We start from the raw sequence: 25,015 nt of genomic DNA, 5'->3' as shown, positions 1-25,015 counted from the left end.
AAACTGTTAGAATAAAGTCTACTGCGGTGCCGTGGTGGACCAGAAGAGTCATTGATTACCAAACACGTGGCACAAAATCGACACACAAAGATAAAAGCAACTTCCACAAAATATAAGATTAAAAATCATTAAAAATCATACTCACTTCGACACAGTATTGCACACTCGTACGGTTGAAGTGATCCTAACCAGCTTTTCCTAATCGGATTTACCGTCTGAAATTCCACTTCATCGTTGTTCAAAATCAACAAAGTAACTTCCACACTTTAAACTTTAACACCCAAAAATCGCCTATTTAAAGCAATATAATTCAGTTAAGCTGAAGTTCTTAAGTATTTCGACAGTTACACATTACGAAGTCCTAACTCAACCTGCTTCCTATCACCTGAAACCCCAGTTAAAAGCTACGATCCGTACTCACCAAGCGTTCACCGAAGAGTGCCGCTGTCTCTCTCGATATTACCTAGCTCGCCGTGTAGCCCTCCGTCACCAACCTCACACAAAAAAAGCCTTCGACTAAGATGGATAAACCTCTCTGTTCAGGTATTGGAAACCTAAGCTGGTCATCCTGTGCCAATCTTGTGTGAATGCTCTGAAACGCTAATCATTTGCATAACACAGCATCTTCTTCCTGTTGGTTAAATTTCGCGTCTGTAGCACGTCATCTTCGTGGTGTAGCAATTTTAATGGCCAGTAGTGTATTTCCGAGTAGCGAGGAGAAATTTAGAAACTGAAATTCTGTGAAAATATCTCGCCGTGAGGAAAAACGCTTTTGATTTAATGATTGCCACCCCAAGTCCCGTACCATATCCGCGGCTCTTTACCCTCTGTTTCTCGACAATACAAAACGAACTGCCCTTCTTTGAACTTTTTCTATGTACTCCGCCAATATTATCAGTTAAAGATCCCACACCGCACAGCAGTAATCTGAGGAAGGGCAAGCGCAGTGTAGGCAGTCTTTTTAGTGGATTTGTTGAATCTTCTTGGTTTTATACCAAGAGATGCAGTATTTGTTTCGCCTTCCCCACAACGTTATCTAAGTGATCGTTCCAATTTAAAGTATTCGTTACCGTTATTCACAGGTATTTGCTCGAATTGACAGCTTTTAGAATTCTGCAGTTTATTGTTCAACTGAAATTTAACGGATTCCGTTTAGTACTCATGTGGACTATCTGCCACTTTTCATTATTAAGGGTCAGTTGCTACAGTAAGACAGAGATGGAAGCAAACAGAAACAAACACGCGTCCGAGAACAAAGAAATTTTACGAGAACAACTGATAGCTATTTTCGTTCTGGCCTCGAATGCTGCGTTGTTGTCGGATATGGTGCTGAAACTCTGGGCTTGAGTTCTCGAGAACGCGTTGGAATCGAAAGCTTTTCAGCTCTCCGATAACCGAACACAGCAGCCTGATTGAAATTAGTTCGTGTGATGTTGAAAGCCCACATCTGCGGTGCTGTAGCGACAATACCGTCTTCAGGCAGCCACAGGGCTCCAATCTCCGTGCCAATAGAAAATCGCTCTAAAGCCTTATATCTTACAAAATTACGTAAAAAGGAAAATCTGAAATTCAAATATGTTATAGATCTCTATAGTATCTCTATAGCATGTCAAAATTGTGTTCTTCATTTTAGTTACGGACAGCAGCATGATGATAGTTCCGTACGGTGATACTTTCACATCTTGGAAACAGCTTTACACTTATTTGTTTTTATCTTGAAAACTTTGTATGTTAGTGAAATATTTTTTTCGTTGATTTCCAGAATCGCTGGCCAATAAATCTTTTCAAAGTTTGGTATTACATTGCGTTTGGTATGTATAAGCTGTCGAAAGTTTAAAGTCTTTCTACAAACACTATTTACGAATTCTGAAATACAAGTATAGCGTAGATTCGTATGCAGTGTCTAAGTTTGTCAAAAATCTGTTGTTACTCCGGTTTTCTGAAAGAACGTGAAATTTTTACGTTCCAAAAGTTTCCTATTTGTGAACTAAAGGATATGGTGCTTCACGCAGCGGAAGCGGCAATATAGTTGGAGCTGTCTAAGGACACAGTACCGAATGAAAAACGTCCGGTACGTTACTCAGTAGCAGTAGTATTGTAAAAAAGGTATCGTTCTCATAAGAAGATTGATACCTTGAGCTATCGATATTACTTATCTTTGATAAAAAGATTAGAGTATGTACAAACTGTTGGCTCCAATCTCTCCATCTCTGTTTTCAAACAGAGGGATTCCAAGCCAAGTCACTTCGAACAAATCATTGCAAAGATCGGCAAAGTGTGACAAATGATTTCGTACACTCGCTCTGTCGCTCACGCGTACACGGAGCGATAAACTGTTGCCCTGCATGGAGGACCGCATCGTGAGGACGGCGAATACACACCGGCAAGGGCGCAGGAAAAGTGGGGCAGAAAACTGACCGAAAAAAAGATAGGAAAGACTGTTTAACAAATAACCGCGAGTGTTTCTATGTTCTGCCCACGACAAGAAGAGTTTCTGTCGGCCCGCGACTGTAAACACTGTGTCGTTTCGTCAAAGCAGCATCATAAGGAAATTACTGCAACCGAACAGACGTCTACCGCTGACATGGTTTACGTGGAAACAGTGCGCTTTGTCCATACAACTACTGCCTATATAGGTCGCTTATGTTAAACAGTGGAGTTACTGCTGCTACTTTGCTGCGGTATCGTAGGATCACAAAGCTGGCGAGCGGGTGTCGGAGAAAATATGCCATTAGACAGAACGCATTGCCGGTTTTTGCAAGTAAAGAACTGGAACGAGACGCGGCGGAGAAGGAAGTAACAAAAAAGGTGGAACAGGTACGTGATTCAGAATGTCTTCCAGGCAGTATTCTCGCCGCTATGTGTAAATAAAAAAGAATTCAATTATAAGCCTTCTGTAGCTGATGAATAATATTACGAGAGCTTTTGGTCATTAGGCCTATAGACACCTATACTCTCTTCATCGAAACGGAACCCTCTTCTGAATAAACCAGCGTCATCGGATTCTACGTTTACGTCTACGTTTATACTCCGCTAGCCACCCAACGGTGTGTGGCAGAGGGCACTTTACGTGCCATTGTCATTACCTCCCTTTCCTGTTCCAGTCGCGTATGGTTCGCGGGAAGAACGACTGCCGGAAAGCCTCCGTGTGCGCTCGAATCTCTCTAATTTTACATTCGTGATCTCCTCAGGAAGTATAAGTAGGGGGAAGCAATATATTCGATACCTCATCCAGAAACACACCCTCTCGAAACCAGGACAGCAAGCTACACCGCGACGCAGAGCGTCTCTCTTGCCACTTGAGTTTGCTAAACATCTCCGTAACGCTATCACGCTTACCAAATAACCCTGTGACGAAACGCGCCGCTCTTCTTTGGATCTTCTCTATCTCCTCTGTCAACCCGATCTGGTACGGATCCCACACTGATGAGCAATACTCAAGTATAGGTCGAACGAGTGTTTTGTAAGCCACCTCCTTTGTTGATGGACTACATTTTCTAAGGACTCTCCCAATGAATGTCAACCTGGTACCCGCCTTACCAACAATTAATTTTATATGATCATTCCACTTCAAATCGTTCCGCACGCATACTCCCAGATATTTTACAGAAGTAACTGCTACCAGTGTTTGTTCCGCTATCATATAATCATAGAATAAAGGATCCTTCTTTCTATGTATTCGCAGTACATTACATTTGTCTATGTTACGGGTCAGTTGCCACTCTCTGCACCAAGTGCCTATCCGCTGCAGATCTTCCTGCATTTCGCTGCAATTTTCTAATGCTGCAACTTCTCTGTATACTACAGCATCATCGCGAAAAGCCGCATGGAACTTCCAACACTACCTACTAGGTCATTTATATATATTGTGAAAAGCAATGGTCCCATAACACTCCCCTGTGGCACGCCAGAGGTTACTTTGTCTGTAGACGTCTCTCCATTGAGAACAACATGCTGTGTTCTCTTTTCTAAAAACTCTTCAATCCAGCCACACAGCTGGTCTGATATTCCGTAGGCTCTTACTTTGTTTATCAGGCGACAGTGCGGAACTGATTCGAACGCCTTCCGGAAGTCAAGGAAAATGGCATCTACCTGGGAGCCTGTATCTAATATTTTCTGGGTCTCATGAACAAATAAAGCGAGTTCGGTCTCACACGACCGCTGTTTCCGGAATCCTTGTTGATTCCTACAGAGTAGATTCTGGGTTTCCAGAAACGACATGATACGCAAGCAAAAAAACATGTTCTAAAATTCTACAACAGATCGACGTCAGAGATATAGGTCTATAGTTTTGCGCCTCTGCTCGACACCCTTCTTGAAGACTGGGACTACCTGTGCTCTTCTCCAATCATTTGGAATCTTCCGTTCCTCTAGATACTTACGGTACACGGCTGTTAGAAGGGGGGCAGGTTCTTTCACGTACTCTGTGTACAATCGCATTGGTATCCCGTCAGGTCCAGTGGACTTTCCTCTTTTGAGTGATTCCAGTTGCTTTTCTATTCCTTGGACACTTATTTCGTTGTATCTGGTAGTCATACTCAATTTATTAAACCTAATTAAAAATTATAAAATGTACTAAATTTACACATAAAATTGCAGAAATGCAGTTTTTGGGGGAAGGGGTGCAGCTTTGGCAGTTCGCCAGTGGCCCAGGATCACCTCAGTACGTCCCTGCCGGTTGGTGCTAGCACGTTCAGTTGTTGAAAGTGTTAGAACTGAATCATGCGGCTATAATTTTGGCTAACTAATAGAAATGTAATAAATAAATAGTAGGATCATTCGATACGATATCTGCTGTACAGTACTGATATAAGTATCAGTTGGAAAGTATCGAGTAAAAAGTGTCGGTATCGAAATGAAAGTACTCGATACCAAGAAGTATGGCTACTTTTTTCGTGTCCCTGGAGCCCACAGTGCCATCTCTTATTGTTGTGTTGGAGGCGGTAGCAATCTGCCTCGCTGTCAGTTGCCAGCTAACTTGTATTGGACTATCGTTCTGGCTGACGTTGGACCATTTCTGCGACAGGTATGCGCGCGCCATCATGCCCGTGCGCAAGATGGGCAACTACCTGCTGTGCTCGATCCTGCTGGGGAACGTGCTCGTGAACTCGACGCTGACGATCGTCATGGACGAGCTGACGTCGGGCCTCGTGGCCGTGATCGGCTCCACGATGGCCATCGTCATCTTCGGCGAGATAACGCCCCAGGCAATCTGCTCCAGGCACGGGCTGGCCGTCGGCGCCAAGACCATCTACGTCACCAAGCTCATCATGGGCCTCACCTTCCCGCTCTCCTATCCCATCAGCCGTGTGCTCGACTTCTTGCTCGGCGTCGAGATCGGGAACGTCTACAACCGTGAGAGGCTCAAGGAATTGGTGAGGGTAAGTGCCACGTTTCAGCAAATCGTTGTTACGAACGTGTCACCTTCTGCTATTGCTGTTGGTTCTGTATATTACCTGGACACGTTTTTATTACAAGCGATGGTCGTCCGCCGGTATGGTACTTTCCCGCAGTAGTGTTATACCCACAGAACGCAACTCAGCTATTCTATTGAACTGACCGTTATTTTTGTAAATCAAAGACCTATTGCGTCAGAAGGAAGGCCCTGTGTCTGTCATAACCTAATCTTCGCTTAATAAAAGTTCGTTCTGATGTAACATAACATACATTTTCTGCTGCTCCCTGAAATTTGTTGTTTTCGTGTGGTTAAATTTTCTATATCGGGTTTATCTTCTAAACATTATCCCCAGCAATACTAATATCTATTGCATCTCTGGACCATCTCTAATTCAAAATGACTTAATAGGTTTTGCGGGGGCAGCTTCTACTAAAAAATCCCACAAAGGCCGGTTTGGGAGCACCTTGTTTGAAAAAGCATTCTGAAGCAACTGAAGTATCGGTGTAAAAGGTCAAAAAACCTTGAAATAGGTAAGGTGTTTCAGCCAAAAGACCATTTAATTAACTGTAACCAAAAAAGATACAAGAGTATCGATTACATACAAAAAACCTAGTCTTGGGAAAATTCGAGTTCAGATTAATAATATACAACCAAAACCAATCTTTTGTTATATAGTTATGGTAACCATATTCTGTTTCATTTTTATTTTAATATTTTTGTAGCGATTTTAGTTTTTTGTCCACTTAGTTCTTCAATCGCCATGTCATCGCGGTTCAATCAATATATTATAAGCATAAACTTACTGCGAGCAGAAGCTTCAATCTGAGAGTTCCTGAATTCACCTTTGCGGAACTGAATCATACTGGAAATTGGCCTTCAGTGTCATCGGAAATTGTAAAAATGGTCAAATGGCTCTGAGCACTATGGGACTTAAAATCTGAGGTCATCAGTCCCCTAGAACTTAGAACTACTTAAACCTAACTAACCTGAGGACATATAACACGTCCATGCCCGAAGCAGGATTCGAACCTGTGACCGTAGCGGTCGCGCGGTACCAGACTGAAGCGCCTAGAACCGCTTGACCGCTCCGGCTGGCTACAAATGATCATTTATTCATAAGAAACCGTAATTGTGGTGTAGGGGTCTCGTTGACAACGTAAGAATCACATTCTACCATAGTAAGAAAAGAGCCATCTCAGCAGGAGGTGATCGATCATTTGTCGACAGCTCTGGAGAGCTTTCAGTGAGTTGGGCCAGTTCCTAGTAGAACGACATGAGCCTCTGTTTCAGATGATTATATTCTGCTAAATAGTGCGGTCGCAACACAGAATGGTTCAAAATGGCTCTGAGCACTATGGGACTTAACATCTATGGTCATGAGTCCCCTAGAACTTAGAACTACTTAAACCTAACTAACCTAAGGACATCACACAACGCCCAGCCATCACGAGGCAGAGAAAATCCCTGACCCCGCCGGAGTCGAACCCGGGAACCCGGGCGTGGGAAGCGAGAACGCTACCGCACGACCACTAGATGCGGGCCGCAACACATACGACGCCATATTGAAGTGGAGGAACATGTTGCTACTTTGAGCTCAATAATAATAATAATAATAATAATAATAATAATAATAATAATAAGTGAAAAATACGCAAACTGTCTGTTTATCATTAAAATCTCCTCAAACATTGTATGAAGCCGCGGATCTGCAACCTTGGACAAATCAGCGACCACAAGCTAACTTGATCCTACACGGCGTTGTGGATTCCAGAACCTACTGACAGTGTCTCGCCTCTTGTGCCAAAATAATGTACTTGGGTAAATCTCAACCTTAAGACAAATCGTTACGACGAAGTTTGTGATACATACAGGGGAAGCATACAACCAAAAGGTTACCGATCCCGCTTACTTTTTCCACTTTTGTAGTACATACTCAGATGAAAGGAATGATGGTTAAGAACGCTGTGCTTTTAAAGCATTTTCGAGACATCGAGATTGAAACTTTTTCGTACCTGTTGAATACCGTAAGAAACCGCAGGCTGTCGAGCAGTGGCATTATTACAATCCTCTAAGGCGTCAGGCCATGAGTCTCTGATTGAATCTCATCTTTTCTGTCCCAAATTTTCCGCCAGAAACTTGGGTCGCTACTGTTGCAAACAGTGCACTGACAACTTTTGTCACTTCGGGCGCACAGCAGGTAGGAAAGCAGGCAACTCCTGGCCCATGCCACGAATAAGAGACAGAGCTGATTTCTTATGTTGCTCCAAAAGCAAAGAAACATTGTACATTGTTCGAAACAGATAAAGTCCGGTATGACTTCACTGTGATCCGCGCATCAATGTACCGATAAATAAATAATTAAATCACTATTCCTTAACATACCTCGATAATATATCGGGTAGAATGTACGATTATGACTACCATCATTATTATTATCATATTTAACTGTGAAGAAACATGTTGTTGTGATACAACTGTTTAACGAAAGACTATAAAAACATTATGACGAGACTTGAATGGAGCACAGGCAGATTTTGTATGTAGCTTTTGTCTTCTGTGCTAACGCTGCAGCTCGACGACTGACGCTGTCGTTTGGTATTCAGGAGGACCGGAAAGCTTTGGACCGAGCTTCCTCAAAAGCACCTCGGAAGTGCATAATGTTAAAGCAACCTTTTGGTGCATCTGTGTATTACCACAGTCACGGAAAAGAAGAGCAAAATCGGTGACCCTCTGGGTGTGTGCTTCTATTATTAGATATTGCGACGGATATCGTCTTCGATCCTGCCAATTACGACGCGGTAGAATTTTCAGTTCAGTATCCAACCAGGAGTTCCGTGCAGCACTCTTAATGTTTCTGAGAATTTGGGTTGGCTTCTGAACAATAGCAAAAGTTTTCTCGACGACTACCGTGACTAAATCCTCGATATGTTCAATAGGCGACGTGCCAGTTAAACTGGCAAGTCAAGGAGAAAACGTAATTTTGGGAACAGTATTCATCTCGCAAACTGGAGAACAGTTTTTCGTGCTGGAGTACCGCTCTACGAATGTGCTGGATGGCACCTGTGAGCGTGCTAACACTTCATTGGTGTTGCGCGTCCACAGGGTGGAGCAGCATTGATCTCCTATGGTGCTCAAGGGTAACCCATATCGACATGTTAGGTGTGCGTTTATTGTTAACGTTGTATAATGCTCTTTATGTAAGGATCTTTGTTTCTGTGACGTCACACTTCTTATCTGCCACAGTAGTCCAAACTGGAGCTAAGTTCCTTGTAAACGTACGTTTCTGTACTTTGTGGGAGGTGTGGCCAACTTATATTCTTAATTTCGTTATTCATTTCATGTAAAAAAAACATTCGTTTGATTTATGCTCTGTCATGTGTGTTCTGTGTTGTTAAATTTACGTTGATATGTATTTATTTAACTAGCTTTCAAAATATTTCTCTATCTCTCTCACATAAATATATAAATAAATATTAGTATAAATGTTGACGTTGTAGTACATATGTGGCTAACGATTTAGGTAAGTTGGGTAATGAATTTAGCAGAGGAATTTACAACACTGCACACACAATCTGCACGATTAATATGATATTGTAAATAAGCCTTTGTGTACAATAGTGGTGCAATATTCAGTCGTATTTTGCGCCAGGGAGTGTGAAAGGCTTCAAGTAAGAGTTAAAAAAGGCTAAATAAACGAGTGCCAGGGGTAGAAATAACTGCCGATTGTGTAGACAGTACGTATGTGTGCAGAAAACAGATGAAAATGCAATGAGTCATGAATTACCCTTCAGTTATATTTTGGAACGAACTACTTTCAGATTTAGTAGTAAACCAAACTCGTAAATATCTCTGCATCTAGACTAGAGACTATGTTTAAAGTCAACAAAAGGAAACGACTATGGTAAAATAAATATGCATTTTCAGTAGTTACATATTCTGATTTGAAACATCCTGAGTAATCGTACAGCAACTACGATCACAGTAGCCACACGAATGAAAACTTTCAGAGAATATGTGTATGCCGTCGGAGGCACCAACCAACCCATTGTAATGGTTGGTATGTTTGCGTCAGATTAAACTTATGGACATAAATAAAATCATTGTGTCTACGTCGTAAAGTTACGTTGTGCAAGACGCGACAGTTGGCTGCGACTGCGACGCTGCCCCCTCCTCTTTCCCCACCCTGGCAGACGGCGACACGGCCGCAACACGACTGGAGTCGTCGCCGTTTCCCAAGCTCCGGCCGGCGGCGGCGGATTCAAATACATAAGAAAAATAAGAATTCCGATTTTCTTGCTGTAAAAAATACTGTATGTTAATGCAACAAAGTTACATCGGCTCCCAGAGTTAGTTTTTCGATACAGATTCTCCTTTTACTTTAAAAAATTGAAAAGTATCTCTTCCGGTTTTGCGTGTTTTTTTCGCTGTATATTACTTCTCAATCAATTGTGAGGAAAGTAAAAGGCACAAAAAATTGATGTTTGCGTATCTTACAGTTTCACATCACAGCTTGATAATGAGGTGTCTATTTTTCCGATATTCGTCACAGTTATCCCGATACTTAATTTACAAGTAACCTACTGCATAAAATTTGAATTGTGTACAGTGAAAAATGTGGTCGCTGGCTACTTTACGTATGGTTCACGTTAGGTCATACATCGTTGCCGGTGAAAAGAAGCTAACATATCGAAATTATTTTTTAAGTTGAGATCAGATAGATATCGATCTCCGTTTCCGAGATTTGGGCTCATATATCTCCGGGAGCGTCGCGACTAGCCGCCAGTTCTGTCGACGCGCAACGAGAATCGTGTGGTCTTCACACGATAGAGAATGCATTTGTTTTGTTTCGCTGACACATTTGGACCTAATGAAACCATTTTATGTCATATTCCTCCGGTATGAGTTACTAATATTTCTCCATATGTTCTTGACAATTTCATTTCAAATGCCACGAAACGTAGGTTTCTTAAAGCCAAGTGATCAAGAAGAACCCATTTTCTTGGTTTTGCTGAGGCATCTTAACCTGTTCCAAGCTTTCTTTCTCGTTTATTTCTCTGATACGAGTCCCGAATATTCCTCCATCTGTTTTTGCACATTTCACCTAAAGTTCCAATGAATGATAAGTTTATTAACAATAAGCGCACGCTAGCTTCATTGCATTGTTTCAAGTTCTTGACAACGAGATAGGGTTACACCTTAAACATCTCTAGAATTTTGATTCTGAACGTCTACAGTATACACTGGCAGAAATGTGGAAGAAATAATGTCCATGCTTGTTCACAAAATTTCCCCAAATTATACTTGTCAGTTTCTCCCATGCAGAAACTTTTGGAACAAGCTAAGGCAACTTTCATAGCCGACTGAATCTTTATTCCCATCGAAATGAACTTCCATATTCTTGTATTCTGACAGCATACATCGTTATGGATGACATCAACATTTAATCTTGCCAAGCTGCACTCAAAAGATGACTCCAGGATTTACAAAAGACGAATTTCAATTGTGAACTGTGTCAGGCCAGAAGGGCCTTGTAAAACAGTAGTGCACTTTTGGCACAAGTTTTTTGAGCACCATCTTCTACCAATGAATTGAAGTGAATGTGACAAATTACTTATTGCAGCATACTGTTTGCGCAATCTGTTGAGAAACGCCTTCCTCAAAAACGAACATCTATTGATTACAGAAAGCTGTACAACAATCTGGTGGTGGTTTTTCACAACTAGAAGGTATCATCAAGACACCAATCTACCGTTTACTTTCAAAGTGAAGGTATTGTAAAATGTAACTTTCTCGTTGTACTTTAGATTGTTCATTTTATAATGTATTTGCCGTTTTCAATTTTTATCGTCACAAAAAAGAGTAATGCGAAAATTGACCTTCAAGTTCATTTTCATCATTCTAATTCTACATCTGCATGGATTATACTGATTTTCATAACAGGCCTGAAAAATTTGCATTAATGGGAAAATATTGTATATTTCAGTCACCTGCCAGTTTCAACTGTGCACCAATTTCTTCCCAAATTCTGTCTCTGAACATAGTGTCTCTATATTTAGGGTTCTTCAAATCGTAAAGGCAAGGCTGTTGCGAGACCAGCTCACAGAGCATCACATCCTGTGAGTGGCTCATTTCAGTTTTCCTTGACTGGCTCGACATCTTTCTCGCAGCCGTACGTCTTTGTGTCGTGCGACTTCCGTCGCAACACTGCTCACTGGTGCAGTGCTGCGACAGCTGCCGCAACAGTCGCGCGTCGCATCCCAAACTCGAACTGCGCATGCGCCAGCGGACAACTTCTGACGTCACGTAGCGACCCGTCGCAGTCGCTAGTGTGCGTCGCGTCTTGGACAACGTACCTTAAGAGATGCCAAACTGCTGTGGGGAGGTTGTAACAATGATGGAACTCCACGCGTCGTACCTCTCATTGTTGACGAAATGTGCCGTCCCGTATTGATGTCGAAATTTCTTGGCTCGCCACAAGATCAAAGATTCGGTCGCTCCTCTTCCTCAGTCGTACTAGTGAAACACCCTTATTCGCCTGCAAACTTCTGTTTCACGGTACTGTGCACGAATACCAGATTTCACGGAACGGTTCCCGATTCTCAATCCGTGGAGTCATGTGCAGGTTTGGTATGCAGCGTTTACAACACGCAATCTTAAAGTTCTGCTTCATTCCTATGCCTATTTGTTTTTTTATTATCGTTCAATAGGTCCCCTCGGGCCACGGGTGCGTTATCCGTCAGAAAATGTTTTCAACGGCTTTGAATATCGTGCAGCTTTCATAGCGTTTGCATTTTACTGCCATATTGCCGCAATATCCAGAAACACTAGTGTACATGTCTATTGGTATGCCAATGTGAGCGCCTGTTTCGTTATATTCGGGCCATTTCCTATAAAATCTGCTCTTCGCCTGTCTATACTTCTTGAACACACTAGTGTGGCCGAGGGTACCTTCATGTAGTACCGTTAACGACTTCCCCCTCATCCTCTCCCAGCTCCTTCCTCCTCCCTATTCGGTTCGTGAATTGTGTACAGAAATTACGACTTAGGTAAGCCACTACAAGAAGCCGAAACTCTCTACGTTTACCATCAATCACTTCGCGAGAGAATATGTGGGCGGAAGTAATTTGTCAGCTGATTCTTGTTGGAATGTACGCTCTCGGAATACAACCTGTAAACCTCTGCGTAATGCAGAAGGCCTCTTCATGTAATGCCCAGTACTGCAGTTGCTTGTCATCTCTGCGAAGCATTATCACTTAATAATCGAACCCGTTTCGAAAGACGCCTTTTTATTTCGCGTCTTTTTTTGTGTTCACCAAACGTATGCTCCCCAACTGTTGTTTATTTTCAGAATTATTGAAAACTACTACATTCATCCAATTATTCCTTGTTGTAGGATAATAACGTGTGCCACTCCGCCAACAAGCTTGATTTGATACAAACAATAAACTGGCACTATTGGGATTTTGCTTAGAGCCTCATTTTTCACGCAATAATACGTACAATTAGAAACTGTAGCTTCACTATTGTGTTGTGCTGTACCTTAATTTATAATTTTGTGGACGCAACGGAATTTGTACAACAGGTTTCCGGTTAGCAATCTTTCTTATTCGAATTTTACAGTCGTTACATTGGGAACATTGGACGTTATGAGTCGTAAGGCATTTCTTAATGAAATTTAGTCTCGTGTATTCAACGATTGCCGTTAAACATTGTCCAACGTAAACAGACAGATTCTTTTGGCTCGTAAAGTTCGCTTAACACCTTAGTTTTATGACTGATTTGTTCTAATATTGTACGTTTCGTATACACATCGCCGCAACCAGGCGGTTTCTGTAGCAGCTTTTGTAGGTTGAAGGGCTCTATAAAGCGACAATTCTGTCGTTAATTTTTGCCTTACCGCTGGAGAATTTTGTAACTATTAAACTTCTCAAAGTTCCCTTAGGTTGTTTAAAAAATTTGCGAAGAAAGTGATTATGTTTGAAAGAGGACATAATTCCACCAGGCTATGTTTAAAATATTTTATTTGGACTACCAGTTTCAGGTGCTGCACATTCTCAAGCGCTTCGAAAAACATAAAGTAGCCTAAATAAAGAGTGCTAGAACATGAAAGTCGTAAAACTATATTTGATACAGCGTTAAACTAACATAGTAGTTCCAGTTGCAACATACGTGGTTACATCGTTGTTATTTCGTTAAAAAAAACACGTGCCGTTGATATGACAACGCTCTATTTACATAAGTTATTATAGGTGCCTGCTATCTTCGTTCAATGCTACATCCAATGTAGTTGTGTGACGTTCAGATTCTTGCTCTGTTTATGGAGTGTTACGTTTTTTAGATGCACTTGAGAACTGGCAGTGCCTGGAACTAGTGGTGCAAATAAAATACTTTAAACACAGCCTGGTGGAGTAATGTCTTCCTTCAGATCTGAGGCTGTGGGGCCCACCCAGAAGAAAATTAAAGTGGTTATGATACGTTTGTGAAGCTGAACTTCAGGAGCACGTTATGGTACTGATGAAAGCATTTTCTATAACCGAAGTAAGTTGCACCAGGACGTGGAGATTAGTTCCAGTAGTCTGTTAGTGTACGATGAAATAGAAGCTCTTTTGAGGAAGATTTAAGCATTTTCGCTGTTTAGATCTATTTTGGTCGTGACAGATAAGTGCTACGCTATGATATCATGTAGTCTCTTGCGAATGTTTGATCTCGAGAAACTTTTTTCCGGGGTCTCCGCTACTGCAGTTGGAGTAGGTGGTAGTGACTTGGCACTAATGAGCGACATCCGCGCAGTTTTGTGATTCAGTGACGTGACGTCATTCGCTGATTCGTCGCACCGAACGTCATCACAGCCTCTTCACTGCCTCGTCAGCGGCTGCGCAGATTCTCAAATGCAGTGCTGCCGTCTTCTTGTACCACGCTGGTAGTTCAGCTTTCACGACTTGTCGTCTGACTTCTTATTTTTTATTGCTGTTGAAATACTTTTGCGATTGAATAGGATTTGTTGTGTACTACTTCACACACAAAAGCAAAGAGGGGTAGGCTACAGAATGGTTCAGCAGCTGAAGTCGTAGGGAAGCTGGACAGTAGCAGAAATGATCAGCGCACACTCAAATATAGTAAACAGAAGTTTAACTCCAATTACAGCTTTCTCCAAAAGCAGTGAAGACACTTGACACAACAACAAACAGCAATAAAGTCCAGCTATTGCAAGAAGCAAACTGAAGTATCGTGCAGTGTGAGGATTCTACTACAAAGGGCGTTAGAAAAGTTTTGCGCAGTCGTCTCTAATTTTTATTTTTTGCAGGAGGAGAATGAAATTTTTTGTGAACATTCTTGGAACATTTAGCTATACATTGAGCCTACTCGTAGCCTCCATCGTCTGCCCAACGTTATTTCCACGGTGTAAATGCACTTTGGTAAAATTCTGGGGATTGAGTTTTACACCATCGCTTGACGCAGGAAATAAGGTCTTTCTCACTATCAAATGTTTTATCGCGCAGGTGGGCTTTCAGACGACCAAAGAGGTAAAAATCAGACAGAGCCAAGTCCGGACTGTAGGAAGGATGAGGAACAATTTTCCAACCCATTCTCGTGATTTTCTCCTGCGTCATAAGGGCTGTATTAGGTTTGGCATTTTCATGTTGTAGTCTGATAAGCTGACCCTGAAACTGTGGTCTGTGGGTCTCGATGGCACGTCGCAGCTTGTCCAGTGACAAACAGTAACGGTCTCAGTTAATTGTGGAACCAGGTTCCAAGAAGTCAATGAAAATGACACAACACTGATCCCAGAAGAAAGAGACCATCACCTTTCGGCCTGCTGTCCGTGAAAGTCTTGGTTTCTTCTTCCGAGGGGAACCCAGATGACGCCACTCCATGGATTGGGTTTTGCTGTCAGGTTCGGACAAAAACAACCATGTTTCATCCTGGGTAATCACGTCGTCAAAACACTGTTTCCACTCTTCTGTAAAGGTCTTCATGAGACCCTCGCACACATTCTTCCTCATCGTTTTCATTTATCTTGTCAGTAGTCTAGGCACCCAACGTGCACAGATTTTTCTGTACCCTGGTGACTACCAATGATGCCACACTACCCAATGACAAACTAGTCATTTCAGCGAGCTGTCGTGTTGTCACACATCCGTCATTTTGGATGATTTGATCAATGGTCTCCTTATTCACATCACTCACTGCCGTCAATGATCTACCGCGTCGTGGATTGTCCAGGAGAGAGAAATCACCTTCTTTAAAACTCGGCAACCTCCGCTGGATTCTGCTGCGATCCATAAACAGGGAGAAACTTCCTGTGAATCGATGTGGCAGAGTTATCGCCGGTCTTGAAGAGGAACTCCATCACCGACCGTTGTCGCAACCTGACATCTACTTCTCGGTCCATTATGGTTCACCTGTAAATAAAAGAAAATACTTTAATATACCAACTTATAGCTAAATATTCTAAGTATGTTCATAAAAAAATTTCATCCTTCTACAAAAAAAAAAAAAAAAAAAAAAGTAGAAACGACTGTGCAAAACTTTTTGAACGCCCTTCGTGCTAATGCACGAGCGAAATTTCGAAGGCTGCCTAAAACTGAAGACTGTCGAAGCCTGCAACTGAGACTGGGCGTTGTAGTTGCCGCTGGCCATCCTATATCGATGGGGTGGAAGAGCCACTGAAGGCATGGCTCAGCAGGTGCGCATCATTGCATCCGCCAGGTCCCCGAGCGACCGCTATCGGCATCTGTTGGGAACCTACGTTTCCATTGGCAACTGTGAGACGCTGGCGAGAATGGCATCGATCTACGATATCACGGGTCTTAGGTAGTTGGATTCCATCGATTGTTTGGTTAAGTACAACGATGGTAATCCACCGCTTCCCTTTCGACTACCTTCAAAGGTTTCTCTTCACTCTAAGCATGCTATGTCAATTCGTATCTGGCCCGGATCTTCATTTATGTTGTTCGTGTTGTTGTTGTTTATCTGAAGATTACATGGTTGCAGTTCTACATGGTATTCCAACTTGTCAGAGTCTTTTCATATCTGCAAAGTTACAGCAGCCTAGACTACATCCATTTGAGCCTGCTTAGTCAAGCCTTGGTCTCCACCTACAATTTCTGCATCACTAAATTGACTGTTCCTTGATGCCTCAGGATGTGTTCTTCGAATCCATCCCTTTTTTAGCCAAACTGTGCTATGAATTTCTTTTCTCTCCAATTCGGTTCAGTACTTCTTCCTTAGCTATCCTGTCTACCCATTTAATCTTCTGTACTGCTAAATTTGGAAACCCTCTATGCCTTTCTTATCTGCACTATTTATCGTCTGTTTCTTTCCCATGTAATTTAGTTCCTTAATGTGTTTTCATTCAAGTTTTTATTCTTTCTGTGAAACAGATTATCTGATCATGACGTTATGATACCATTTGTGTGATATGAGACTGAAACACTGTTACAGAATTTTGTTTGCAAGCCTGGCAAGCAGTAGATTCAATCTGTGTAAAGAAAATTTATTGATGACTACCAGAGCTTCATTATTGAGACCTTGTATCGCTCTCTGAATCCTTCAAGTAATGTAAATAGAGACACAATCCACGAGCTCACAGCAAACCCAATGTGTTGCACTTGAAAATGCGAGCGCACGCGATAATTTTTTGATAATTTCTACGAATTGCACTTTGTTTCTCAATAACTAGGGCCAGTTTGACGCAGATAGTGCTGAAATATGGTGACTGTACTACAAACGAGCAGCTATCAAGTTTTTCCATCACAGGTGTTCTGACACTCCACTACTTTTCACATTCGTCAGACATCAGCAAAAACACCCTGTGAGTGCGTTAGCGCCACTAGAATAAGTTACTGGGATTAACAGTGGACCCTTATTCTACGACAGAGCACATCGGTGTTTAACTGTACAAAATTTGTTTAATTTCTGTGTTGTTGTCAAAGAATCACATGGGTGACATGACAATTTCAGGACAGTTGTCAAGATAACGTACTACGTCCTGATTAGCAGGAATTACACTGAACACAACAATATCAAATTTAAATAGAAGGTTCTCTACAAGATTTTTCTTTCTTCTAGACAGTGAAGCACTGTCAGAGTTCGTTAATATTACGACAAATCATCCCATTCCGGTTCTAAGTTCGGTACTATTTAGGATGACAATCAGGTCTATAGATGATGGTTAGTTTTTGTGACAAGATGAGCAAAAGATTACTCAAGGTTGCTCATGTTCACAATGGACGTAAGCTGGTGATCTGATCATTTTACGCCTCTGCCAGCGGCATTTACCTTTAGCTGCGACGTGCTGTCAGCTACATGGCTGCTCTCGCACTCTGAAAATCCTATAAAAAGCTAATCAAAATCTTTACTGATTTTATGGGCTGAAACTGCCCTATGTTCCTCATTAGGCGAGAAAACATGCACTCATCCCTAGTCTGGAAAATCTACATCTACGAGGGTTGTTTTTTAAGTAAGGGCCGTTTTTATTTAAAAAAAAACATACAAATACTTTTGTAAAAAACTTTTATTTTCTGATTCTACACACTTTTACCTATTTTTCTACGTAGTTGCCTTGTTTATTTAAGCACTTGTCATACCATACAACTAAGTTTTTAATTCTCTCTTCAAAGAATTCGGCCGCCTGCTTCGACAGCCAAGAGTTCACGGCCGCTTTCACTTCATCGTCGTCATTGAAGCGCTGCCCGCCAAGATGGTTTTTCAGGTACCGGAAAAGGTGAAAATCGCTAGGAGCAAGGTCGGGGCTGTATGGTGCATGGTCCAAAACTTCCCAGCCAAACGAATCAATCAAATCCCGAGTCTTTTGAGAGGTGTGAGGCCTAGCGTTATCGTGCAGAAGCAAAACTCCTTTTGTCAGCATGCCGCGCCTTTGTTTTGAATTGCTCTGCGGAGCTTCTTTAGAGTTCCGCAGTAGGCATCTGAGTTGATTGTCGTTCCTCGTGGCATAAAGTCCACTAGTGAAACACCGCGCCGGTCCCAGAACACAGTTGCCATAATCTTGCGCTTTGACAGCGTCTGTTTGGCTTTGACCTTGACGGGTGAGGTTGTGTGTCGCCATTCCATCGATTGCCGCTTTCTTTCGGGAGTGATATGGGATACCCATGTTTCATCTCCAGTGACAATTTGACTCAACATGTCATCCCCTTCTTCCTCGTAACGAATCAAAAAGTCCAATGAAGTGGCAAATCTCTTCCCTTTGTGGTCCTCTGAGGAGTCTGGGTACCCACCGAGAACACAGTTTCTTAAAGTTTAGGTTTTCAGACACAATTTTGTACAAAACCGATCTTGAAACTTGTGGAAATTCCAAAGAAAGAGTGGAAATTGTGAATCTTCTGTCCTCACGAATCTTTGTTTCGACTGCAGCCACCAAATCATCAGTGATCACAGAGGGCCGGCCTGAGCGTTCTTTGTCATGGACGTTTTGACGGCCATTTTTAAACTCTCTAACCCACTGACGCACTTTACCTTCACTCATTGCATTCAAGCCATAAACTTCTGTTAACTGACGATGAATTTCTGCAGCTGATAGGCTTCTCGCGGTCAAAAAACGTATCACTGACCATATCTCACACGCGGCGGGCGATTCCATAATCGTAAACACTATAAAGTAGCACAGCGACGCGTACACGTCAGCTACAGAGCTGCAACTTGCATCGGTGTGAAAGGGAAGGATGCCGGCAAGTGGCGCGGTGGCTTGTTGCGGCGTCCGCGCGAACTACGGGACTATACACGCGAACGGCCCTTACTTAAAAAACAACCCTCGTACATCCATACTCCGCAAGCCACCTGACGGTGTATGGCAGAGGGTACCTTGAGTACGTCTATCGGTTCTCCCTTCTATTCCAGGCTCGTATTGTTCGTGGAAAGAAAGATTGTTGGTATGCCTCTGTGTGGGCTCTAATCTCTCTGATTTTACCCTCATGGTCTCTTCGCGAGATATACGTAGGAGGGAGCAATATACCGCTTGACTCCTCGGTGAAGGTATGTTCTCGAAACTTCAACAAAAGCCCGTACCGAGCTACTGAGCGTATCTCCTGCAGAGTCTTCCACTGTAGTTTATCTATCATCTCCGTAACGCTTTCTCGATTACTAAATGATCCTGTAACGAAGCGCGCTGATCTCCGTTGGATCTTCTCTATCTCTTCTATCAACCCTATCTGGTACGGATCCCACAGTGCTGAGCAGTATTCAAGCAGTGGGCGAACAAGCGGACTGTAATCTACTTCCTTTGTTTTCGGATTGCATTTCCTTAGGATTCTTCCAATGAATCTCAGTCTGGCATCTGCTTTACCGACTATTAATTTTATATGCTCATTCCATTTTAAATCACTTCTAATGCCTGCTCCCAGATAATTTATGGAATCAACTGCTTCCAGTTGCTGCCCTGCTGTATTGTAGCTAAATAATGAGGGATCTTTCTTTGCATGTATTCGCAGCACATTACACTTGTCTACATTGAGATTCAATTGCCATTCCCTGCACCATGCGTCAATTCGTTGCAGATTCTCTTTCATTTCAGTACAATTTTCCATTGTTACAACCATTCGATATACCACAGAATCACCCGCAAAAAGCCTCAGTGAACTTCCGATGTTACCCACAAGGTCATTTATATATATTGTGAGTAGTGGTCCTACGACACTCCCCTGCCGCTCACCTGAAATCACTCCTACTTCGGAAGACTTCTCTCCATTGAGAACGACATGCTGTGTTCTGTTATCTAGGAACTCTTCAATCCAGTCACACATTTGGTCTGATAGTCCATATGCTTTCACTTTGTTCATTTAAACGACTGTGGGGAACTGTATCCAACGCCTTGCAGAATTCAGGAATCAGGGCATCTACCTGGGAACCCGTGTCTATGGCCCTCTGAGTCTCGTGGACGAATAGCGCGAGCTGGGTTTCACACGATCGTCTTTTTCGAAACCCATGCTGATTCCTACAGAGAAGATTTCTAGTCTCCAGAAAAGTCATTATACTCGAACATAATACGTGTTCCAAAATTCTACAACTGATCGACGTTAGAGATATAGGTCTATAGTTCTGCACATCTGTTCGACGTCCCTTCTTGAAAACGGGGGTGACCTGTGCCCTTTTCCAATCCTTTGGAACGCTACGCTCTTCTAGAGACCTACGGTACACCGCTGCAAGAAGGGGGAGGGGGGGGGGGGCAAGTTCCTTCGCGTACTCTGTGTAAAATCGAACTGGTATCCCATCAGGTCCAGCGGCCTTTCCTCTTTTGAGCCATTTCAATTGTTTCTCTATCCCTCTGTCGTCTATTTCGATATCTACATTTAGTATTTCGGCCTTTAGTCTGTCATCCTCTGTTTCAGTACCATTTTGGTCACTGAGTGTCTGGACATTTTGTTTTGATCCACCTACCGCATTGACATAAGACCAAAATTTCTTAGGATTTTCTGCCAAGTCAGTACATAGAACTTTACTTTCGAATTCATTGAACGCCTCTCGCATAGCCCTCCTCATACTACATTTCGCTTCGCGTAATTTTTATTTGTCTGCGAGGCTTTGGCTATGTTTGTTTGCTGTGAAGTTCCCTTTGCTTCCGCAGCAGTTTTGTAACTCGGTTGTTGTACCACGGTGGCTCTTTTTCATCTCTTACAATCTTGCTTGGCACATACTCATCTAACACGTATTGTACTATGGTTTTGAACTTTGTCCACTGATCCTCAACACTATCTGTACTTGAGACAAAACTTTTGTGTTGAGCCATCAGGTACTCTGAAATCTGCTTTTTGTCACTTTTGCTAAACAGAAAAATCTTCGTACCTTTTTTTAATATTTCCATTTACGGCTGAAATCATCGGTGCAGTAACCGCTTTATGATCGCTGATTCCCTGTTCTGCGTTAACTGTTTCAAATACACTCCTGGAAATGGAAAAAAGAACACATAGACACCGGTGTGACAGACCCACCATACTTGCTCCGGACACTGCGAGAGGGCTGTACAAGCAATGATCACACCCACGGCATAGCGGACACACCAGGAACCGCGGTGTTGGCCGTCGAATGGCGCTAGCTGCGCAGCATTTGTGCACCGCCGCCGTCAGTGTCAGCCAGTTTGCCGTGGCATACGGAGCTCCATCGCAGTCTTTAACACTGGTAGCATGCCGCGACAGCGTGGACGTGAACCATATGTGCAGTTGACGGACTTTGAGCGAGGGCGTATAGTGGGCATGCGGGAGGCCGGGTGGACGTACCGCCGAATTGCTCAACACGTGGGGCGTGAGGTCTCCACAGTACATCAATGTTGTAGCCAGTGGTCGGCGGAAGGTGCACGTGCCCGTCGACCTGGGACCGGACCGCAGCGACGCACGGATGCACGCCAAGACCATAGGATCCTACGCAGTGCCGTAGGGGACCGCACCGCCACTTCCCAGCAAATTAGGGACACTGTTGCTCCTGGGGTATCGGCGAGGACCATTCGCAACCGTCTCCATGAAGCTGGGCTACGGTCCCGCACACCGTTAGGCCGTCTTCCGCTCACGCCCCAACATCGTGCAGCCCGCCTCCAGTGGTGTCGCGACAGGCGTGAATGGAGGGACGAATGGAGACGTGTCGTCTTCAGCGATGAGAGTCGCTTCTGCCTTGGTGCCAATGATGGTCGTATGCGTGTTTGGCGCCGTGCAGGTGAGCGCCACAATCAGGACTGCATACGACCAAGGCACACAGGGCCAACACCCGGCATCATGGTGTGGGGAGCGATCTCCTACACTGGCCGTACACCACTGGTGATCGTCGAGGGGACACTGAGTAGTGCACGGTACATCCAAACCGTCATCGAACCCATCGTTCTACCATTCCTAGACCGGCAAGGGAACTTGCTGTTCCAACAGGACAATGCACGTCCGCATGTATCCCGTGCCACCCAACGTGCTCTAGAAGGTGTAAGTCAACTACCCTGGCCAGCAAGATCTCCGGATCTGTCCCCCATTGAGCATGTTTGGGACTGGATGAAGCGTCGTCTCACGCGGTCTGAACGTCCAGCACGAACGCTGGTCCAACTGAGGCGCCAGGTGGAAATGGCATGGCAAGCCGTTCCACAGGACTACATCCAGCATCTCTACGATCGTCTCCATGGGAGAATAGCAGCCTGCATTGCTGCGAAAGGTGGATATACACTGTACTAGTGCCGACATTGTGCATGCTCTGTTGCCTGTGTCTATGTGCCTGTGGTTCTGTCAGTGTGATCGTGTGATGTATCTGACCCCAGGAATGTGTCAATAAAGTTTCCCCTTCCTGGGACAATGAATTCACGGTGTTCTTATTTCAATTTCCAGGAGTGTAGTTCAGGTCTGTTTGTCACCAGAAGGTCTAATATGCTATCGTCACGAGTCGGTTCTCTGTTTAACTGCTCAAGGTAGTTTTCAGATAAAGCACTTAAAAAAATTTCACTGGATTCTTTGTCCCTGCCATCCATTATGAACGTTTGAGTCTCCCAGTCTATATCCGGTAAATTAACATCTCCACCCAGAACTATCAGATGGTGGGGAAATCTACTCGAAATATTTTCCAAATTATCCTTCAGGTGCTCAGCCACAACCGCTGCTGAGCCAGGGGGCCTATAGAGACATCCAATTACCATGTCTGAGCCTGCTTTAACCGTGACCTTCACCCAAATTATTTCACATTTCGGATCTCCGTCAATTTCCTTCGATACTATTGCACTTCTTATCGCTATAAACACGCCTCCCCCTTCACTGTCCAGCTTGTCTCTGCGGTATACATTCCAATCTGAGTTTAGGATTTCGTTACTGTTTACATCTGGTTTCAGCCAACTTTCTGTCCCTAGTACTATGTGGGCATTGTGACCGTTTATTAATGACAGCAGTTCTGGGACCTTTCTATAGACGCGCCTGCAGTTTACTATTAGCAGATTAATATTGTTATTCCTTGTTGCATTTTGCCTACTCCTACCTTACTGCGTCTCAGGAGGTGTCTTGTCGGGCCTAGGGAGGGAATTCTCTAACCTAAAAAACCCACATGTGCACTCCACACGTACTCCGCTACCCTTGTAGCCGCTTCCTGCGTGTAGTGCACGCCTGACCTATTCAGGGGGACCCTACATTTCTTCACTCGATAGCGGAGGTCGAAAAATTTGGACCCCAGATCTCCGCAGAATCGTCTGAGCCTCTGGTTTAAGCCTTCCACTCGGCTCCAAACCAGAGGACCGCGATTGGTTCTGGGAACGATACTACAAATAGTTAGCTCAGATTCCACCCCGCGAGCGAGACTTTCCGCCTTCACCAACTCCGCCAACCGCCTGTATGAACTGAGGATGTCCTCTGAACCCAGACGGCAGGAGTCATTGGTGCCGACATGAGCAACAATTTGCAGTCGGGTGCTCCCAGTGCTCTCTATCGCCGCCGGCAGGGCCTCCTCCACATCTCGGATGAGACCCCCCGGCAAGCAGACAGAGTGAACACTGGCCTTCTTCCCCGACCTTTCCGCTATTTCCCTAAGGGGCTCCATCACCCACCTAATGTTGGAGCTCCAAATAACTAATAAAACTAATAAACCTCTCCCCCCCCCCCCCCCCCCCCCCCCCGTGTGCCTACCGAGCGAGGTGGCGCAGTGGTTAGCACACTGGACTCGCATTCGGGAGGACGACGGTTCAATCCCGCGTCTGGCCATCCTGATATTTAGGTTTTCTGTGATTTCCCTAAATCGATCCAGGCAAATGCCGGGATGGTTCCTTTCAAAGGGCACGGCCGACTTCCTTCCCCATCCGCCCTTAATCCGATGAGACCGATGACCTCGCTGTCTGGTCTCCTCCCCCAAAAAACCAACCAACCCCGTGTGCCTGCTCGGACCTTGCTGAAGGAGTGGCCACATGTCCTCTCACAGGCAGAGCGGGCGATGCCACACGGCCAGCCTCCACATTGACCCTCCGCCTCGTGCGTCGCGAACGCCGCTGAACCTGCCAATCCCCTTGGGGAGAGGATGGCCCAACCGCGACCGGTACCCGCGAAGATGTCTCGACAGCAAGGACAGTGGGTGAAGCATGTAACACCTGGGGTGTACCACGCGATGCACCAGACTTCCCACTGCCGCTACACTCAGAGGCAGCAGCCTGAAGATGGCTGACCGCAGCCATGAACACGTTCAGCTGTTCGCGAACAGTGGCCAGCTCCTCCTGCGTCCGTACACAGCAGTCACACATCCTATCCATCCTAAGAAATCAATTTACTGTAGAGAGTTAATCAACTTTTAACTAGACTGCTGATTCACTAAAGACGGCTGATAGTTGACTAAACTTTGGTTGCTAGACACTTCTTGTAGAAAACAATGAAAATAGCACTACCTGTCTCTGGACTGTATTCAAAACAAACACTAGTACTACTGGCACTGTGGCTGACTAAAGGGACTCTCTCTGACTGTATTCAAAACAAACACGGAATCAATGGACACACTGTTACTAGCACTCGACAATTAAAGCTTCCTAAAAGCAAAAACACACGAAAGAAGAAGTGACAAGTAATAAAAATACAGTTAATACTTAAAATTAACGTAGCTCGCTGCACAGCAGAAGTGACACAGACGGCAGTTAAGACGTGGTAAGCACGCGCATGGATGGAGCAGTGTGCA

The 25,015-nt window shown here is 43.9% G+C and overlaps 1 protein-coding gene across 2 annotated transcripts in view; it reads left to right on the top strand.

Annotated features, from left to right (window-relative positions):
* LOC124606469 (unextended protein) overlaps window positions 1–25,015 on the top strand; it is a 532,433-nt gene that overhangs the window by 379,496 nt on the left and 127,922 nt on the right. For both annotated transcript variants that reach the window (XM_047138454.1, XM_047138462.1), the window contains exon 4: window positions 5,027–5,381. In XM_047138454.1, coding sequence (XP_046994410.1) covers window positions 5,027–5,381 — 355 coding nt within the window. The remainder of the gene's footprint in view (window positions 1–5,026; window positions 5,382–25,015) is intronic.

The sequence above is a fragment of the Schistocerca americana genome, chromosome 1, assembly GCF_021461395.2.
Source record: "Schistocerca americana isolate TAMUIC-IGC-003095 chromosome 1, iqSchAmer2.1, whole genome shotgun sequence".
Lineage (NCBI taxonomy): Eukaryota > Metazoa > Arthropoda > Insecta > Orthoptera > Acrididae > Schistocerca > Schistocerca americana.
Note: the sequence above shows the minus strand (reverse complement) of the source record. Positions and strands in the feature narration are given on the sequence as shown.